We start from the raw sequence: 20,732 nt of genomic DNA, 5'->3' as shown, positions 1-20,732 counted from the left end.
AGGGTTTCTCCACAGTGGCACTGTTGTCCTGTTGGTCAGGTGATTTTTTTGTTGTGGTGGAGGTTGGGGGGGTTATAGGATGTTTGCAGCATCTCTGGTCTCTACCCACTAAATGCTAATATCTCCCCTAGGTCACAACAACCAAAAGTGTCTCCAGAAATCTCCAAATGACCCCTGGGGGCAAAATTGCCCCCAGTGAAGAACCACAGATTTAGAGTTACATCTCCATAATCTGGGACTTGCTTCTTTACTTCTCCATACCCAGACTTTACTGACAATAAGAGAAAACATTAATGCAATTTCTGGGGACAGCCAAAGTAACTGCCAAAAGGCTTATACACTTTAGAATGGAAGTCCCCCACAGACCCTCATTCCTTGTTTATTTATTTATATGCTATACATTTAGCAAATTGGTCTCCAGGATTACAGATACAGTTGATTATGAGATGCACATAAGATGTGCTGAGAAGCCTTACTTTTTGGAAGGCATCTATACAGAGGTTATGGATGATTTTTTTTTTTGGAGGTCCAGTACCATATTTATGGTGATTAAATACCTAACCATTTAACATGTACAATTGTACTATTGTTTTTATTAGGGTCTGTCTTAGCTTGGGCTGCTGTAACAAATATACCATAGGCTGGGTGGCTTCCACAACAAATGTTTCTTTCTCACAGATCTGGAAACTGGAGAGTCCAAGATTAAGACGACATCACTGCCAGCATCTTGTGAAAGCTGCTTCTGGTTTTATCCACTCTCAGTGGAGAGCGGCAAGAGGAAGCAAGCTCTCTGTGTCTGTTTATAAGAGCACTAATCCCGTTCATGAGGGTTCCACCTTCCTGACCTAATTATCTCCCAAAGGCATGACTTTCAAATACCATCACATTGGGGATTAGGCTTCAACATATGAATTATCAAGGGACACAGACATTCAGTCCATAGCAGGGTCCTATCTTTTTAAAAAGGTGTCAATGACAGAGTTTTTTAGTGTTGAGCCCCTGCCGCATTTCCCCTATAAACCCTGTGGGTTTTGCTGTTGTTGTTGTTTGTTTTCATTTTAAAAGAGATTTATTTAAATTTTTTTTCAGCTTTATTGAGGTATGGTTCAAATAAAACTGTGATACATTTAAAGTGTACCTGGTGATGATTCAGTGTGTGTATACATTGTGAAAGGATTCCTCCCATCTAGTTAATTAACACACTCATCACCTCATTTCTTTTTTTGATGAGAACATTTAATTTCTACTCTCTTAGCAAATTTCAATTATATAAAAGTGTTATTAACTGTAATCACCATGTGATACATTAGATCCTCAGACCTTATTCGTAGTTAATGGATGATTTTTTGACAAGGATAAAAGGAAACAGAAAAGCAGACACATGAACTTACAATTAAGGATCCTGAGGCTAAGAGTTAACTAAGTTGACCAAGATTATAGCATTTGAAAGTGGTAGAGCCAGAGTTTGAGGTCAGTTTCGTTTGAGTCTACGGATCATGCTCATAATGTCTGCTCTATATACTTCTTTAACTTGGGACCTAGGGCGCAGGTCTTAATTTTCCTCAGGATACAGCCCTCCAGTCCCTCCTCCCTGAGACAAGTGTTAACTGCTGGCTGTTTCCTTTCACATTTCTCTTCCTGTTCATTTGGTGTACAGGTCTAAGTACCCCCAGCATCACTGCAGGTCACTAGGTCTTGAGCAAAATCTCTCCTTCAGCCTCTTTTATGCATGTGTGATTTTACTGAGAGAGTCTATTTTAAATAATTTATGCATAAATAGAATTCTTTTTATAACTTCAGTCTTTTGTTTCTTTTTTGTATAGTTTCCTCTTCTCCAGTAACTACATTTAACGATGTAGGATCTGTGTGTTTATTTCTGTACTTTTCCTCATGCTCATATGATCATATCCACTTTGGGTTTTTTTTTAAATTAATGAATTTATTTATTTATTTATTTATTTATTTATTTATTTATTTATTTATGGCTGTGTTGGCTCTTTGTTGCTGCGAGTGGGCTTTCTCCAGTTGCAATGAGCAGGGGCCACCCCTTGTTGCAGTGCATGGGCTTCTCATTGCAGTGGCTTCTCCTGTTGCGGAACACGGGCTCCAGGCGTGCAGGCTTCAGTAGTTGTGGCTCACGGGCTTCAGTAGTTGTGGCTCGCGGGCTCCAGATCGCAGGCTCAGTAGTTGTGGCACACGGGCCTAGGTGCTCCACAGCATGTGGGATCTTCCCAGACCAGGGCCTGAACCTGTGTCCCCTGCATTGGCAGGCGGATTCCCAACCGCTGCGCTACCAGAGAAGTCCCCATATCCACATTGTTATCTATCTATCCACTTACCCACTTATAATAGATATAGATACATACATATATGAGTTTTTGGTCATAGCTAGTTTTATAAAAAATGGGATCGTATTATATTTTCTCTGCATCTTATTTTCCACATTTAACAACTACCTAATGGAAGTCTCTCCATGTCAATTGTTACAGCCCTAATTAATTATTTTTAAGCCTACATCATGTGGTATGACTGTTCCCTGATTTGTTCAGTGTTCCAATATTGATGGGCATTTTACATTTATCTTTATCTTTATTAAGGTACATTTAAAAAAATCTATCATTTGTTTATTGTCTTTGTTTATCATCTTGTTCCTTTTATAACTTTTGAATTAAAACACTATACATTATAGTCTAGATTTTCTTCTAATATATTTATTGTGTGCTTTTTTGTATGTATGATATGATACAGGATTTAATTTTATCTTTTCCCAGATGAAGAACTACTTGTGCCTATACCACTTATTAAATATATTCATTGTCCCCATAAAATTGAAACATCACCTTTGCTGTATATTAAACTGTCATTTCTTAATTTTCAACAGTTAGGTATTAACCTAGCTTTTGTTGGCTGAGACAGTGTGGTGGCTCACCCAAGTGACAGATTCCTTTCTTCTCTTTTCTGGAGGAAGCATGGCTTGACAGTAATTCACCTTGCATCCTGGTCTGGAAGCCTTGAGATCATGCTCATGCTGGTTAGAGCTGGAGCAGACCAGAGACCCAAGAATCAGGTAGGTATGTGGATCACACCTGGACAGAAGCCCTCTCCTCACAGTGCAGGAGGAGAAGATTGCAGTGTAATTGTCTCCCCTACCCTGGCTCTCTTTAGGATGGAATGAATGCCCTCCACTTTGGGGCTCAGAGCAACATGGGCATTGTGAAGTACCTCATTCAAGATCTGCACCTGACGGACTTGGACCAGCCTGATGAGGTGTGTTTGCTGTTGGGTGGACAGGTCTCAAATACACCCCCACTAAATTCTGCTTTCTTCCTGCCCTTGCAGAAACTGCCAAAGCAGCCAGCACGGACAGACCTGACCCTGTAGCTGGATCCTGTCTCTGTCTGGCAGAGCACAGAGCAGATGGAAATTGTTGGTGCCGGTGGTGGCCCTAGCACCTGCATGTGGGGAGGGCAGGAGGTATTGAGGAAGCTGCCTCTACTCCCTCATCCTGGCCAGGGGTGGACAGTATCCACCCTGTTTGGGTGCCTGCATTTTAGTCGATTATGCCTGGCCTTTTGGGAATGTATTTGACCCAAGGCTGTGCTGTAATGAGCCGTGGAATATAGTGCAATTTTACCATATCCATCTATATTTTTTTCCTTTCATAAGAAGTGATATAGTAACAGCTACCACTTATGGAGTGTTCGTTAGTGTGCTTGGCCCAGAGGAATGCTGTGTCCACACATTATTTCAGCGAGAGGTCTAGGGCCTGGCACGTAGGGATGCTTAACAAATCATTGCTGGATGAACGAATTATACTGTTAATCCCCACAGTAATCCTATAAAGAAAAAATATTTTACTTATTTTCAAAGGAAGTCTTATTTTTACTGATATTTGAGGAAGTCGAGGCCCAGAGAGGCTAGGTACCTGGTCTGAGGGCTCCAAACTGAGAAGTGACAGAGCCAGGGTTTGAATTCCGGTTTGGTTGACTCTAGTCACCATGCTGCACCATCTCCCTTCTCAGAGGACAGTGGGCATTGCCCATGTGCTAGGGACTGTCTTTTCCCTGGAATATCTCCTTCTAGGCTTTTTTCATAGGATAATATCTTCTGTGGGATTGGCATTTGGAGTTTGAATGGAACCTCCTTTTCACTGTGCCTCTAGAACTTTACTCTCCATTAAACTCTCTCTAGAAGTTAATCAGTAATATTCGCTTTGTTTCACCTCTTTTAAAAAACCTTCACATTTTTTTCTGACCTCAATCTTAAAAATAATAACAACAAAAGCCATTCCTTCAAATGAAGTCTATAAATTTAGTTTACTTCTTCTGAATATGACTGAGCAACTATACCTTTACAGATTGGAGGCAGACAGACTTGGGCTGAGGCCTGGGCATATATTAACTATGTGGCTTTAGCAAGTTCTCCAACTGCTGAAATCCTCAGTATCTCCCTCTGTGCAATGGGAATAATAAAACCTACTTCATGGTAGCACCAAGGCATGATGGGGTTGGGGGTGGATGTCTTGACCTCCATGTCATTTTTTGTCAGCAATACCTCCATTCTTTGATAGAAATGATTTTGATGCTTCCTCAATCTTATATACAAATACCTATGCCAGTGAGCAAAATGGCAAGCCATTCTACCACCCCTTTCCAATCAGACGCCACCCCTAAGCCATTCCTATGGAGTAATATATCAGAGTAGCCACTGTTGGAATGCTTAAATGAGTTAATGACTATAGAGCACTTAGCGGAGAACCTGGTACTTGGTAAGTGCTCACTAAATGTTAGTTATTATAACAATTATTATAGGGTAAAATGCTATCTAATTTCCTCAAACTGATAACCATAATCAAACAGCATTTAATGTCAGGATGAGGAAGTCAGACATTCCAGCTTGATCCAGGCTAACTAGGAGTGTGGCCTATGAGTGAATTCCATTCAATTCAGTTCAGCAGATTATATGTTCAGGACCTGATTTTTTGTTTGTTTGTTTGTTTTAATAAAAGGTATTTTTAACTGAAGTACAGTTGATTTACAATGTTGTGTTTGCTTTCTGCTGTAAAGCAAAGTGATTCAGTTTTATATATATATATATATATATATATATATATACATTCTTTTTATTTTAACTTAATTTTTTTATTGACGTATAGTTGATTTACAATGTGTTGATTTCTGCTGTACAACCAAGTGGTTCAGTTATATATATTACATTCATATAATATATGTATTCTTTTTTATATTCTTTTATCTCAGGATATTGAATATAGTTCCCTGTGCTATACAGTAGGACCTTTTTGTTTATCAGGACCTGTTTTTGCGGTACGCGGGCCTCTCACTGTTGTGGCCTCTCCGGTTGCGGAGCACAGGCTCCGGACGCGCAGGCTCAGCGGCCATGGCTCACGGGCCCAGCTGCTCCGTGGCACGTGGGATCCTCCCGGACCGGGGCACGAACCCGTGTCCCCTGCATCGGCAGGCGGACTCCTAACCACTGCGCCACCAGGGAAGTCCCTTAGGACCTGTTTTGTGTGAGAACAGGACTGTCTTCCGTTTCATTGGGCTCTGGATGCTTTCACGGGAGACGGCTGTGTGTGGGGAGGATCAGGCAAGCTGAAGGGGCTCAAAGACCAAAGCAGTTTGTGGGGAACCTTCCCCACTTCTGGAGCTTCTGCTGGCCATTATCTCTTCGGCAGGCTCTGGACTTGTCCTGTTCCACTCCTCTTCCTCCAACTCTGACTGTTTGTTGGGGAAAAGGCTGAAGAGTCCTGGTAGCGGACTGTGCAGAGCCAGGTAGATGTGAAGCTAAGAGGACCTAAAATTAAGATGGGTGGAGAGACATATGAGGAATGAGCAAATAATGAGTTCACTGGGTCATCTAGGGAGAGAAGAATCTCTGAGTCCAATTTTAATCCTAAAGAAACCTGGATTAATCCAATAAAAACACAAAGTCTGTCCTTTTTCTGAGATCTGTGAGTGAGGTCAAGGATACTGGCAAAAGCCAGTAGGAACTGGGATCAGGAGCTCAGGGTCAATTAATTCAGTGTTGGGTTTTCCATCTGTATTTGCTTAAAGATACTGTGGAGCTCATGAAATGCACTGTATAGAAAAGACCGCTCCACCTTCACAGCGGGCCTTCTTCCCTAGTTTCTTATCCACAGAAAGTGATGGAGAGCCTTTATACCTACCCAGTGTTAGTAATCCTTCTCATTAGCCTACAGGGAAATCCAAAAGCTAACAAGGAAAGCCTTATAGGGAGGAGGTCTTTATTAACAAAATGGATTTAACTAGGCCTGGAAGAGATTGGGTGAGATGGGAGAGATGGAGGACACTGGAGTATACTGAAGTTTCTCCCAACTCCGTAGCTCTAGAAATCATGTGGCCTCTCCAGGGGAGAGAGATTAGAGCAGCCAGGAGAAGTCATAGGTGAAGCAGTCTAGATATTTAGAATCTACATGTGAACTCCCACCTAGTGATCAAAAATAAATATTCAGACTAAAATGTTTGGAGAGGAAGGGACACAGAAGGGAATGGCCTCAGAGGCCTCTCATGTATCTGTTGAATGTTTATAAAGTTTGGTGGTACGACGTTAGGTTGGTTTCAGCTGCATATATCGGGGAACTTCCACTGGTTTAAAGGAATCTATATATGAAGTCTCTAGAGGTCCAAATGCAAAGAAGCATCCTTTTTTTGGAGGACTGGGGATAATAGTCATGAAGGGATTTGAGAAGACAGTTTCCTATGTGGACCTGAGGCCCACATCTAACAGCCTTAGATTTCATCCAACCTATTGACTCCCATCTGGGGAGAACTGACCCAGCAGCTCCCCTTCACACCAGTTCCATGCCTTCATATGCAACACACTGCTCTTTCAGCACTTTTTACTCATGGCAATGTTCTCGTCCTCTCTCAAATCTCTAGTTATTCAAGGCCCTGCTGGTTTTCCCCTTCAACTAGGGTTCTGCTGTGGATTCCTGATCGCAGGGTGAAGGGAAATGTCTTGGGTGTGTAGACATGCCCAGGAGGCACCGGGGGGCTTCATGCTGGATTCCGCCGGCCTCCTCTCCTCAGAGGCTCTCCAGGGCACGCTCTCTGGGATCCCTGTGGGAAGGGATGGCCAGGTTGGACTTAAGGTGCACATTTAATGGCTGTTTGTGAAACATTTACCGAACTTGGTACCTTGTCAAATAACCCTGGCAGTAAACTTAAAAATGAAAAATAATTTCTAATGAATAATTGCAACTCCTCAGGCTTATTCACGTGCAAACAATTTAAATGCATTGAATTAAGACGTATTAGGTTAAATGCACATTAAGTTAATAAAGGAAAAAGGAACAGGAATTCTGGACCCTCCTTATTTTTGCTAATGAAGAAAGGGATTCAGGATCCCTTCCTGAGCTGGGAAGCTGTTGTGGTTTGTGTGGGGCTTGAAGCTTGAGGCCCTGACACCAGGCTCCATAGTCCTCCAGGCTGGAAAATCTCCCTGCCTTCCAAGTGAGGGCAGTCTCAGTTCTCCGAGGCTGCACTGGTAGAGGCCCACCTGAGTGTAATTTAAAAGGGTTGGGTGGTTAAAAAATGAAATAAGACATAAGAAACTATATATTTTTTAAAAACCCACATTTTTGAAATTCTTGTTATTTTGCCTAATAACTTATACTAGAGATGGGAGAAAAGATTTGTATCTCATTTTACTGTCACCTCATCTTTCTTCATGCTACCTTTTGATATGTTTATAAGATAGAGACTACTTTAAATGTTCTTATTTTGTGTAATTTGGCTTTCACTTTTTTTCTTGATGATAACATTTTTTAAAGGGCATACAAAGTTTGAAGTAATAGCTGTTTTCTTGGTGAGGAAAAATGTTTTGTTTTTGATAACCTCCCATTTCTTACCAGACTAGGCTTTCTTTGTGGGTGGGTCCTTTGTCACTCTGTATAGGCATGCGGAAATGCAAGACTTTGTAGCAACCAAGGATAAAAGAGTAAGGCCATTTAAAAGTTGAACAGACTCCTGATGCTTCCGGTAGTGTGTGTCCCCAGACGGCTAAATATGTATTAGTTAGAGTTCTTTTTGTTATGAGTGACAAAAATCCAGTTTAATCTAGAATAAACATTAAAGGTAGTTTATTAACGCCTAACTAAAGAGTTTGAGGGTGTATCTGGCTGGCTTCAGGCATGGCTGGGTCCAGCTCTTTTTTTTCCTCCCAACTCTTGGCTGTCTCTGTTGGCATTATTGATAGGTTTACTCTCCACATGGTGGGAAAGATGGCTACTAGCAGCCTCAAGTTTTATATATGAAAGCTCACAGGTGACTCTGATTGGCCTGTGGCTTGGCACATGACCATCCTGAACCAAACACTCTGACCAAGGGGTAGATGGTGGAAGAGGCAGGAGCTATAATGAACAGCTCCACAAAGGTGGGGCACAGGGGCTGTTCTCCAGTGGAAAAGATGGGGACAGGAAACAGGTCACCAGTGCTCTTTCCTGCCGTTCCAGGGCATTAGCAACCTTTAAAGGCTGTCTCCCCCCATTTCTTGTCACCTGCTCCCCAGCCACAAACACACACTCACACTGAGTTCTGTACTCCCACAGATCGCCAGCTCAGGTCCTGCTTTTCATTATGATCACTCGTATGTGTGTTCGTCTTCCCTAACAGACTCTGAGCTTCTTAACATCGGGGTGCTGTAGTTTTTATCTTGACCACTCTTGCTTAGCACAGTATCTGACATATACATAGGTGCTTAATAATTGTTCAGTAAACAAGTGACTGATTTCTAAGGATGTGTGACTAAATGTTTTCATCTAGTATATCATCAGTGTTTCCCATCCTCCTTTTTGTGATTTGTTTATATGGACCTTTATCTGTTGTCAGTATTAGCAGATATTTGTATAAGCCAGACACAGTAATTTTGTCTCTGTCATTTCCCAAGAGCTGTTCATGGCTCAAGACTAGATCTTGATCTTCATTTAGGGGTCTAATCTCACAAGCAGCAAACGGAGGCCCCAAGCAGTTTCTGTCTCTTCCCTTTGCCCTTCCTTAGTGATTCGATGAGAACCATCGATGATGAGTCAGGATTTCAAACTCTGAAGGGCTGGGGATGTAGGTCTAATTGACCACATATCTGGCTCAAGAATGTAAATGAGGTGAATTTTTGGTGCCAGTTTGTTTCTCCGGCCTCCCTACATGCATGAGTGCAGAGCCCTGGAGGGCTGATCTATATACACTTTTTTTTTTTGGCCATTGATTATTTTAGCACTTTTCCTTCCTTTCTCTTTAAGTTGTCGAGAATCATGAGCTGCTATCTCAAGTTAACAGTGACCATTATCTTTTTTTTTTTTTTACATCTTTATTGGAGTATAATTGCTTTACAATGGTGTGTCAGTTTCTGCTTTATAACAAAGTGAATCAGTTATACATATACATATGTCCCCATAACTATTCCCTCTTGCGTCTCCCTCCCTCCCACCATCCCTATCCCACCCCTCTAGGTGGTCACAAAGCACCCGAGCTGATCTCCCTGTGCTATGCGGCTGCTTCCCACTAGCTAGCTACCTTACGTTTGGTAGTGTATATATGTCCACGCCTCTCTCACGCTTTGTCACAGCTTACCCTCCCCCCCCACCCCGTATCCTCAAGTCCATTCTCTAGTAGGTCTGTGTCTTTATTCCTGTCTTACCCCTAGGTTCTTCATGACATTTTTTTTCTTAAATTCCATATATATGTGTTAGCATACGGTATTTGTCTTTCTCTTTCTGACTCACCTCACTCTGTATGACAGACTCCATTATCTTTTTATTATCTTGCATTAGCAGGAGATCGGATAACAGTCTAGATTCAGGAACCTTCTGATAGAGTCTTGTATCTTGCTTTTCACATTTCAAACATCTTGCTAAGCTTTTAGTTAATAACATATCAAGCCAATCTGTGAATGTTTTCTTTAGTTGAAGAAAATACTTGTGCTATTTTGCCACCCCACCTTCTTTTCCTGCTTTTAAATATCTCAGGTTAGAAAATTGAGTTTTTTATGGGTATTTCATTGTTCTCGATGACATTTTGGCTGTTGAAAATGCAGTCTCCCTTTGCAATGTGAAAAGTTGGAGAAATTGCCATAACCAGAAGATTCTGCACTTGAACCTTCCTCCCCAACAAATCACACCTAAACATCCCTCTTAAGCTATATTCTCTGGATAATTCCTAATTTCTCCATCCCATTTCATATTGACCTATTCTCAAGAGTTTTCCCATTGATTCTTGGTGAACGTTAGAGGTAAATGTATGAGCAAGCAAGGAGAGCCTAAAGAGAAGCAGTTGACACACGTCATGTCTGAATGAGTCACGTAAATATTAAACCCTGGACAATTTCTGCTTCAAACATTTTTATCAGTAAGGCAAGGCTTACTGAGCAATACGCAGGTGACTCAGATGGGGTCTGGCACAAAATCAGCTTCTCAATAAATAGTCGAGTGAAAGAACTATTCAATAAATGCAGAAAGTTGGTAAAATTGTTACATTTGAAAGGGAATCTCATTGTCTGATTGTGGGGTGGCATCTCCCCAGGTGCTTGGGAAGACCGTTTCCAAACAGTACTTCTCTACCCCCATAAAAATGATTCTGTGCTGATGCGGAGTTCCCACAGTTCGGGGCAACAACTCAGAAATGGATCTGGTTTGAAGTGAGAGGGATTGTTTTCACCCTCCCCTAGGAAGGCCCCAGAATGCTGTGACCAGAATCACCACGTTGGCCTCCTCGCCATCCCCTCCCCTCAAGCTGCTGCCCACTTTGTTGGTTGCCTTGCCGGCTCAGTAAGTGTATAATGAACACTGAAGTTTATGATTGACTTTCAGAAAGGAAGAAAACCATTTCTTTTGGCAGCAGAGCGGGGCCACATTGAAATGATAGAAAAACTTATCTTCCTTAATCTGCATACTTCAGAAAAGGACAAGGTGAAATGGACTTTTATTTCTTTGCTGAGTACCAGAGAAAGGGGAGTGACAGTTGAGGTGTAGATTTGGTGATGGCATTTTGGTGAGCAGTAGAGTTGTTCAGTTGTTACTACAGTCAGAGAGAATCATCGAATACCCAGGTGAAATCAACCCACTTTTTCAGTGGACCGTCCAGATTGCCAGTTTTGCTCCATAAATGTCTGTGAAATCAGTGGACTACATGGAATTTTCTACTGTCAACTCCAGTTGCTCTTTTCTTCCACTGAGGTCTGCGGGAGGCTCAGCCCCACCTGGCCAGAGAGGGAAACACTGGGAGGGCATCCATGTCTGTGTGCATATCTTTGATACTTTCCTTAGGAGAAATTCCTAGATGTGGAATTGTGGGTCAAAGGGTTCTGCACATTTTAAAACTACCTCCCAGAAATCTTTCACCAGTTTGCCTTCTCAAGGTTATATAGAATTACTTTTATTGTCCCACTTTTGCTAGCAAATTAGCAGCAAAGGTAGAGCAAGGAACATGGATGGATTTTTTCCCTTCTCGTTCAAACAGCTATTTATTTTCATTTAACACTTTGAAAGTATTAATTTCACTTAAAAATGTGGAAAACATGGCCACTACTCTATCCACAGCTTTAACAGGCTAAAGTAACTCATGGAGGTTCATTTGTTAAACCATTCACTTATTCACCAAAAAAAAAAAAAAAAAAAATTTAATATGTGCTCTATGCTAGGTAGAGTATGTTTTCTTATTCTAGAAGCCTACAGGGCAAGAAGAGCATACAAAAAATAATATATCGGGCTAAATGCGGTAATAGATATATATACGGTGTGCTGTGGGAGCACAAAGGAAAATCTGTTTCAGAAATATCACAGGCTTCACAGAGGAGGTGGTATGTTATGTGGGTCTGAGCATTTGGATGGACAGTGGTACGAGGAGATTGGAGGAGGGCACAAGGGTAGAGTATTTCAGACAGAGGGAAGAGCCCGTTTGTAAAGGAACCAAGGCATGAAAGAGCATGGTGTGTCCTGGGAATGACAAGTTCAGGGTGGCAGAAATTGAGGATGGGTGGGCTGGGAAAGGTGGATGCCAAGTGGGCCAAGGCAGAGAGACCATGAAAGGCTGTGCTCACCAGGAGGAGGGGTGATTCTGACCTATTGGCAGCAGAGACCTTGGAAGGTTTTAAGCAGCAAACAAGGGATGGGATCCATCCTGGGTGTAGGTGGGTAACTGTCACCGTGGTTTGAAGGGGGTATTGGTGCCTGGAGAGGCAGGAGGTGGGGAGTCCCAGTCAGGTGACTGCAGAAGTGGCTGAAGCAAGAGCTACAGAAAGCCTCTCACCGAGGCTCTCACTGGCAGCAAGCAGGACGAGGTGGTAGGAGGAGACAGAGGCCACAGGATTTGTGACCAGGGGGTACGGAGAGGGCTGACTTTCTGGCTCCTAGCTGTCTGGCTTGGACTTCCAGGAGGGTGGGGTGCCCATCCCTGAGCTGTGGGGTACAGGGGAGGAGGGGGTGATTCATGGTGAGTAGTAAGGTTTCGGAGGGTTCACTCTGAGGCGCCGGAGTGGGGAGGGGGTATATTCAGGTGGAGGGCAGCAGGGAGTTAGAAACCGGGCCTGGGGTTCTTGTAAACCCCTTGTGAGTCATCTGCTCTGGGTGGTCACTTTTTAACCTCTGGCTCAATGCCTTTGAGGCTGGCTGTTTGGAGACTCACGTGAGTGGAGTCCTCTTGGACTTCATAGTTTAATATTCTGACGAATTCTAACTTGGCAGCTCTCCTGAGAGCTACTTTAAGTAATATAATCATTTACTTTAAGACACCATTGATTGTAAGGCACGTCATTATTTCATGTAACACTAAGAAAAAATAATGCTGCCAATTAAACTGTGACACAAAAAACTCTCTTGTCATTTAGAATATTTTATATTATTGAGTTTTTAGACTTTTATCTTAGATTTTTAAAAATCATATACATACAAAGGACGAAATAAGCAAGGGAGCTTGGTTAAGTATTCCTATACTTCATACATTGAGTCGAATTCTTCTAAATCACTTTCTCACTCAGAGTCTTGATGTCCTTGCTTTTCCAGACCAAATATTGTCTTTTGTGCCTTCAAAGACGTTTGTGATGCAGTGTTTCTTCAAAAGGTGCCCTGCTATAGATTCTGAGATTTTCTTCTAAGCCACTGACACCCATTCTGATTTAATGCAAATCACAAGCCATGACAGCTATATCATGTCTGCTGCCCGGTTGACTGAGATTGTGAGGTGCATCCTGATCGCAGATATGTTAACATGAGAAACAGGATGTGACTTAGAGTTGGTGGTGTATGGTCGTAAAAATAGCAACTGTGGGCAATAAAATGAAAACTGAAGGCTGTGAAAGTGGACGTGTGTGATGCCTGGGAAAAGTCAGTATTCCCCTTGGACCAGAGAAGCATAATCAGCCTGGTCACATGCATCCCTGGACTGGGATTAAAAGCAGGGCTCTGACTGCCTGGGTCTGATCCTGGCTCCATCACCCCAGCTAGATGATTTTGGGCACGTTACTTGGCCCCTCTCAGCCTTAGCTTCCTCATCTATCAAATAGCCTCATAAGGCCTTAGTGAGGTTTCAAATGAAAGGCTGCGTCACACACTTAGTTCAAGGAATGGTGCCTGGCACATGGTAAGTGTGCAACAAGTGGTATCCGGTGTCATCAGCGGTGTTATCTGGGTGCAGTAAGTGGGATCTTGGTTATCATCGGTATCAGTGGTACATATTGTTATTATCCTCCTTTTTCTCTCTTCCAGTTCCTAGGAGAATGTAAGCCAGGCTTTCAGCTGAGGATCATGGACAAAAGTAAAGCCTTGATTTGTTTATTTTTATGTGTGTGACCATCTGACGTAGTGATGATCAGGTTGAACTAGTTTAACTTAAAGAAGATCCTAGGAATTTGGTCTTCTTGAATAAGAGTTATGAATGTGAGAAACTCAAAAAGAACATGATTCACCTAGGATAAATCTTAGCCATGATTGGCCTTCACAAGTCAATATAGAGATCCAGTCCTATAGTTATAGGATTTAATTTAAAGTCTTAGTTGTGCTTACCCTGTTTTGCTTTAATACTTTACCACTGGAATGTGTGCACTTGGATTTCGTCTACCTTTTAGTTATTTTCGCGTTGGGGCACATTGAGGAAAAGTCATAAAGTCCAACAAACTGTAATTGTAGATTGTGATGGGTTTTATTTGCACAAAGTGAAGTATCTAGTGATAATATTAGCCTTTTGGATGAAGCCCATAATGTACATACAGTCTTGGGCTGCCTCTGTTTCCTGACATAGGCTGTTGCTGGACCAGTTGGACTAGGCTCATGGGACTAGGCTCTAGAGCAGTGGTCTCCAAACATACTGGGTAGCAAACTCATAACCAGTAAAGAAAGTTTGAGCATGCACCTAATCACATGTACATTTATAATTAAATTAATATATTATAAAACATATGCCAGAAATATAAATTTTAAAGATTGAGATAAAAATAAACATAAATAGCAATTTTCATATTTTCCTCTACACTGAAAGGATTATCTTGTAAATATCTGATGTATTTTCCTTCCAGTTTTCTTTGTGTTCCTATGCATGTATATTTTTAGTGCCTGCCCAAAATTCATTTAACTGTTCTTTAGCTCTTGGACATTTAGGTGTTTTTTTATCTTTTTTTTTTTTTAATAAATTTATTTATTTATTTATTTATTTATTTTTGGTTGTGTTGGGTCTTCGTTTCTGTGCGAGGGCTTTCCCTAGTTGCAGCAAGCGGGGGCCACTCTTCATCGCGGTGCGTGGGCCTCTCACTACCTCGGCCTCTCTTGTTGCGGAGCACAGGCTCCAGACGCGCAGGCTCAGTAGTTGTGGCTCACGGGCCCAGTTGCTCCGCGGCATGTGGGATCTTCCCAGACCAGGGCTCGAACCCGTGTCCCCTGCATTGGCAGGCAGACTCTCAACCACTGTGCCACCAGGGAAGCCCCTGACATTTAGGTTTTGTTCAGTTTTTCTTCACTATTGAAGTAATGCTGTCATGAACCTCTTTGTATACAAAGTTTAGTCTGTATTCCTCATTATTTCCTTTGGGTATATTCTTAGAGGTAGGATAGCTGGGTCAAAGATATAAATGTTTATTAGGCTCTTGATATATTAAAGACATGAATTCTTTCCTTCACAGTTTTTGCAAATATTTTTCCACTGGGGTTTGCCTTTTGGCATCTCTTTTCCTGGAAAAGGAGAAGGCAGATTATGAAAAGAAATTCCTCTCTAACAGATGGCTGTCCCAGGCTCTCAGGGGAAGCTGCTGGGATATAGTTTTTCCATCTTGGTGGGATAGGAACATTGGTTCCATGCTCTTTTGTCCCTGTTAACATGATTGTTTGTACCTAATTAGCTACCAGTAAAATTGTCTGAACTTATCCTAGCTGTTAGGCAGAATAATGTCCAAGGTGGAGAATGGTTAGGACATGGGGAAGGAATTCTGCATTTCTTCCCAATATTTTTAGGAAAGAATCTGCTTGAGGAGGGGGAAGTATCCAAGTAGCTATTGTGTGAGACCAGTTCCTTCTTTTCTATGTTGTGGCCTAAACTAAACTCACTTTGTCCTACTAGTGTTTATCATAATGAGTTTCAGGAACCTTAATTACTAAGGTAGGGTATTACATTTTTTTTAAATGACATGCAATATTTTAAATCAGTTTTAAAGGTTAAAACTGTACTTGGTACAAATGTGCTTCTATTTTTGTATTTCATACTGCATTTTAGTTCCTCATTTCCATGATTATCTTTCTTAACAAGCTGTTACCTTCTCGTAGACAAGGTCTGGATTCTAGTTGTCTTCCCAATCCCAGTGCCTACTACTGTCTGACAAACAGCAGGTGTCTAATAATTGTTTGTTAGATTAATAAAGATAGAGAGTATGAATGATGGAGGGAAGGTGAGAAAGGAGGCAGCATAACAGAGTAGTTAAGAATGCAGCCTTTGGAGCCAAAGAGCTAGACTTGCATCCTAGCTTTGCCACTTTTCAACTGAGGCTTAGTTTCCTTATGTGTAAAGTGGGGATAATAACCCTGACCTCAGAGTCGTTGTGCCGTTAAACTGTACCAAAGCATATAGTCTTGGCAGTATAAGTTGGCACATAGATGCTCAATAAATGCTGTCTATTAAGAGTAATGCACAAGAGATAGAGAAAGCATGCTGTTTCTCAAGTAATTTCATTCCATGCCAAGAGGCAATTCATTTTAACCTTTTTTCCGTTTGTTAGAATGGCGAAACATCATTCTTCTTAGCTGTTGAAGGAGGTCATGAAGAATGCAGCAAAGTGCTACTGGCATCAGGAAGTGATATCAACATTCCAAGTGAAGTATGTGCTCCATGTCTACTTACTCACACAGGGAGGGGCACTCAGAATGTTCTTTGGGTAATCTGGTCCTGCACTGACCCATTCACTGGGCTTTTGTAGAATTAATACAATTGTCCCTCGTATCCGTGGGGGACTGGTTCTAAGACCTGCCTAGGGGTACCAAAATCTATGGATGCTCCAGTTCCTTATGTAAAATGGTATAATACAGTCCTTATCCGTGGTTATCCATCCAACTGTGGGGGGCAGGGGGATTTGGAGGGCCGATTGTATTAATAATTTGCTTACTTTGGGGTAAGAATTAATGTCTTAACTCTGACATTCCCCTATTAATATTTCCTCAAAAACAATACCATTCTTCCTATTTATTTGGGGAATAATTTATTTGGAGAATAATTGAAAATAGGGCAAAAGTAGCAATAGTTGTTGCTTCTCAGACACTTTTATTCTACTTTGTTTTCTTCCTAGAAACAAGTAGTACCTGGCTTATACACAGTAGATGCTGAAAAAGAAAATTGTGTAAAAAGCCAAGTGGTCATTCTGGAGCCTGAAGAAGACAGGATGATGCCTTCTTCTAGGTACAAAATACAAAATACTTTGGTGCTGAGATCCTTTGACACTGATCTTCATTTATTTTTAAATTTTTTTTATTTAAAATTTTTTTTGGCCGCACTGAGCAGCTTGTGGGATCTTAGCTCCCTGACCAGGGATGGAACCGAGGCCCATGGCAGTGAAAGCGCCGAGTCCTAACCGCTGGACTGCCAGGGACGTCCCTCACTATATAAAATTATATATACATAGACAAGATTGCAAGAGAGAGTGGGATATGTAGGGTGAGGTGATTCCCACTGACGTTGCAAGGTTTTTTATGCGATAAATGAGCCCAGAGTTAAGAATTCACGGGGCCCAGGAAACATTCAGAATATGGAGAGCGGTGCTGTTTTTCTGTCATGCCCAGGTGCCCCTCTGCCCCCAGTCTGCAGCCTCCCTGGAAAGGCCTCCCTTATTAGCAAGATCCTCCTGGGATCACTCCTTTTGGCTCGCCTCGCTGCTCTGTGCCTCCCTCCCTTCTGTACTTAATTATTTGGCACTCTGAAGGTTTTGCTTTGTAATGGCTTTCACATGCTCGCATTCTCCCCACCCTGCCAGGACTGTAGGCTCCACGTTGTCCATATCCTCATGGCCTTGGCCTCATCCAGACAGCCTGGAAATTGTCCTAAGTCAGTTTTACATCTTTTACATTATCTTGGGTTTTCCCTGGAGTTCATTAGCACACTTCCTGGATCAATAGCCTCAGCCCCCCACCACCCCCCACCCCGCTGCTGTCCACACCTGTCTCCGCCCAGTCCAGTAAAGGCCCCGGGGGAAACAAGCAGCAGGAAGCAGGAAGCCAGAAGCAAGGATACACACCAGGGTTGTGTGAGGCTCATTTTGCTTTCACATCTGTAGGCGATTACTGTGTTTGATCTTGGAAATGCTTCACCCGCTGACATTAGTTAGTCTTGTTCTCCAGGAGCTTGCTTTGCACCCACCCAGCTAAGGGGAGGGGGTAAAGGTGGAGTCATTTCTGAGGAGGGTAGTGGGGAGAGATCGTGGATTTAGCTGCCTATGGAGACCGCCTCCGTTGGGGCTGGGTGGAGAGGCTGCCTAGCTACCCTGGGTCAAGTGAAGACTTTCTGTAGACCCTAAGAATTCCATATTTCTGGAGGCCTTATCCTCACATCTTATCAAATAACTTTAAATGCCCCCGCATTCCACATTAAATATCTCTTTTCTTTTGCTGTAAATTAGTTTTTAAAGGCTTTTTTGGATACGATAAACTACCTTAATTTATGATTGACGCTGATATCTTAGAACTCTGTGCAGACCTGAGAATTCGAGGGAGGTGAAAAAATTTAACCTACAAATTGTTTACAGTGTAATGAATACCTTATGAAGATTACATTTAGCAATCAACGAAGTATGAACATGTCAATTAAATATTCACTTCAGTTTTGTGCTTTTCTTTTGGTATCTTGGGACCAACTTTTTTTTTTTAATAAAGAATGGCATGACTTTTAAAAAAAAATTATTTTATTTTATTTATTTATTTTTGGCCGCGTTGGGTCTTCGTTGCTGCGCGCGGGCTTTCTCTAGTTGCCGCGAGCCGGGGCTGCTCTTCATTGTGGTGCACGGGCTTCTCACTGCGGTGGCTTCTCTTGTTGCGGAGCACAGGCTCTAGGCGCGTGGGCTTCATTAGTTGTGGTGCACGGGCTCAGTAGTTGTGGCTCACGGAATCTTGAGAGCAGCAGGCTCAGTAGTAGTGGCACATGGGCTTAGTTGCTCCCTGGCATGTGGGATCTTCCCAGACCAGGGCTCGAACCCGTGTCCCCTGCATTGGCAGGTGGGTTCTTACCCACTGCGCCAGCAGGGAATCCCAACCTTTTTTTTTTAAGATTTCAAATATTTCTTTAGCTCTTAAAAAGTCTGTTGGCCCTACACACTGTGCCTGTTGTGCCTCATGGATAAAATGCCACAGACTCCTATAGCTCTTCCCACCATAGGGTTACTGGCTTTGGGCTCTTCACAAGCCTGTTTCTGCATCAGATCTTTCCATTGGGGGGACACTTCCTACCATTCTGGTCTCAGTCTAAACGTCACCCTATCCAAGAAGCTTTTCTTGATCACTCACTGGAAAGAAACCATCCATTCATGCTGTTTTACTTCTCATTGTAGCATTCTTATTGTCACTAGCTGATGTTATTCTTCTACTAATGTCTAGAATCTACTAAATGGGTTCTAAATCTACTGATCTACCAATCAACTGATTGTCCACCCCTACTGAACGTAACGTCAGAGATCTTGTCGGTTTAGTCATAGCCCCCGCGGTCTAACATGGGGGCTGACACGTAATAAGTGCTCAGTAAATTTTTGTGGAATGAATAAGATGATACTTGTGATTATTGTACACATTTACTAGCTCATTTATTTTCCAAGTGTTGCTTTGGTTTGAGAGAAAGAGGTAGGGTGGTGTGGTAGGCAGAATAACGGCCCCCAAAGATGTCCACATTATGACCCTTGGAACCTGTGAGTATGTGAGGTTACATGACAAAGGGGAATTAAGGTTGCTCATCATCTGACCTTACAATGAGATTATCCAGGTGAGCCTAATGTAATCACCAGGGTCCTTTAAAAAGGAAGGAGGAGGCCGGCAGGGAGGTCAGAGGGATGCAACGTGAGAAGGACTCAGCACACCACTGCTGACTTTGAAGGTGGAGGAAGGGGGCTGCAAGCCAAGGAATGTGGGTGGTTTCTACAAACTGAAAAAGGTAAAGAAATGGCTTCTCCTGAAAGCCTCCAGAAAGGCCTTTATTTTCACCCAGTGAGACTCATTTCAGACTTCTGACCTCCAGAGCTGTAAGATAATACATTTGTATTGTTTAAGGCACTAAGTTTGTGGTAATTTGTTATTAGCAGCAATAGAAAACTAATAATATAGGTGGTTATGTCATTTTTACAGAGGAAGACATAGAGGCCCATCCTTGAGAGGCCATTTATTCAAGGTCATATAGGCATTTAGTATCAGCTCAAGCTAGACTCCAGTTGGTCAGAGCGTGTATCATTCCTGTGAGTATTTATACCACTTATCTATTACTTCATAACAAACCAACCCAGAGCACAGTGGCTTAGAACAATGCACTGTTATCTTTCCTGGCTCTGAGGGTTGACTGAGCTCAGCTGGGAGATTCTTACATTGGGTCGGGTATGTGGTTGCAGTCAGTTTCGGCCAGGGCTTCAGTCGTTTGCAGACTTACCTGAGGAGGATGTCCACAGTGGCTCACTCACATGCCTGACAGTTGAGGTTGGCTGTCAGCTGGGCCTCTTGACAAGAGCACCAACGTGCAGCATCTGCATTGCCTTCTCCTAGCATGGCAGCTGGCTTCCATGATGTAGGGAGCAGCAGCTGCCAGGCCAGTTAAGGGTCACACCTGGAACGAGCACACTGTCACCTCTGCCATATTCTGTTGGCCAAAGCAGTGACAGGGTCTACCCAGATTCAAGGGGGTGAAGAAATAAACCCCACTCCTTGGTGGGGAATGGCAGGGTCACATTGCAGAAGAGCAGATTGGATGGGACATACTTATGCAGCCATTTTAGGAAAACGTACTAACCTACATACAGCCTCCTTACTCTGAGGACCTGAAAATACTTTGCAGCAATCCTGCAATTACAGGACACCCCCTCCCTGGGATACCAAAATCCGAGGATGCTCAAGTCCCTTAAGTAAAATGCATAGTATTGGCATGTAAGCTGTGCACAGCCTCCCATGTACTTTATTTTAAAAATTTTTTTACTTATTATTTTTGGCTTCATTGCTGGGCGCGGGCTATCTCTAGTTGCGGCGAGCGGGGGCTACTCTTTGTTGTGGT

The 20,732-nt window shown here is 42.5% G+C and overlaps 1 protein-coding gene across 1 annotated transcript in view; it reads left to right on the top strand.

Moving 5' to 3' along the window:
• Positions 1-20,732, top strand: part of ANKDD1B (ankyrin repeat and death domain containing 1B) — a 53,226-nt gene that overhangs the window by 16,493 nt on the left and 16,001 nt on the right. Inside the window, 4 exon segments of the mRNA XM_060007177.1 lie at positions 2,965-3,067; positions 3,166-3,267; positions 10,844-10,942; positions 16,228-16,326. Of these exon segments, the coding sequence (XP_059863160.1) occupies positions 2,965-3,067; positions 3,166-3,267; positions 10,844-10,942; positions 16,228-16,326 (403 nt within the window).

This window comes from Delphinus delphis, chromosome 3, assembly GCF_949987515.2.
Source record: "Delphinus delphis chromosome 3, mDelDel1.2, whole genome shotgun sequence".
In the NCBI taxonomy this organism is placed as follows: Eukaryota; Metazoa; Chordata; class Mammalia; order Artiodactyla; family Delphinidae; genus Delphinus; species Delphinus delphis.
The sequence above is the reverse complement of the archived record's forward strand: the minus strand, read 5'-3'. Positions and strand labels throughout refer to the sequence as shown.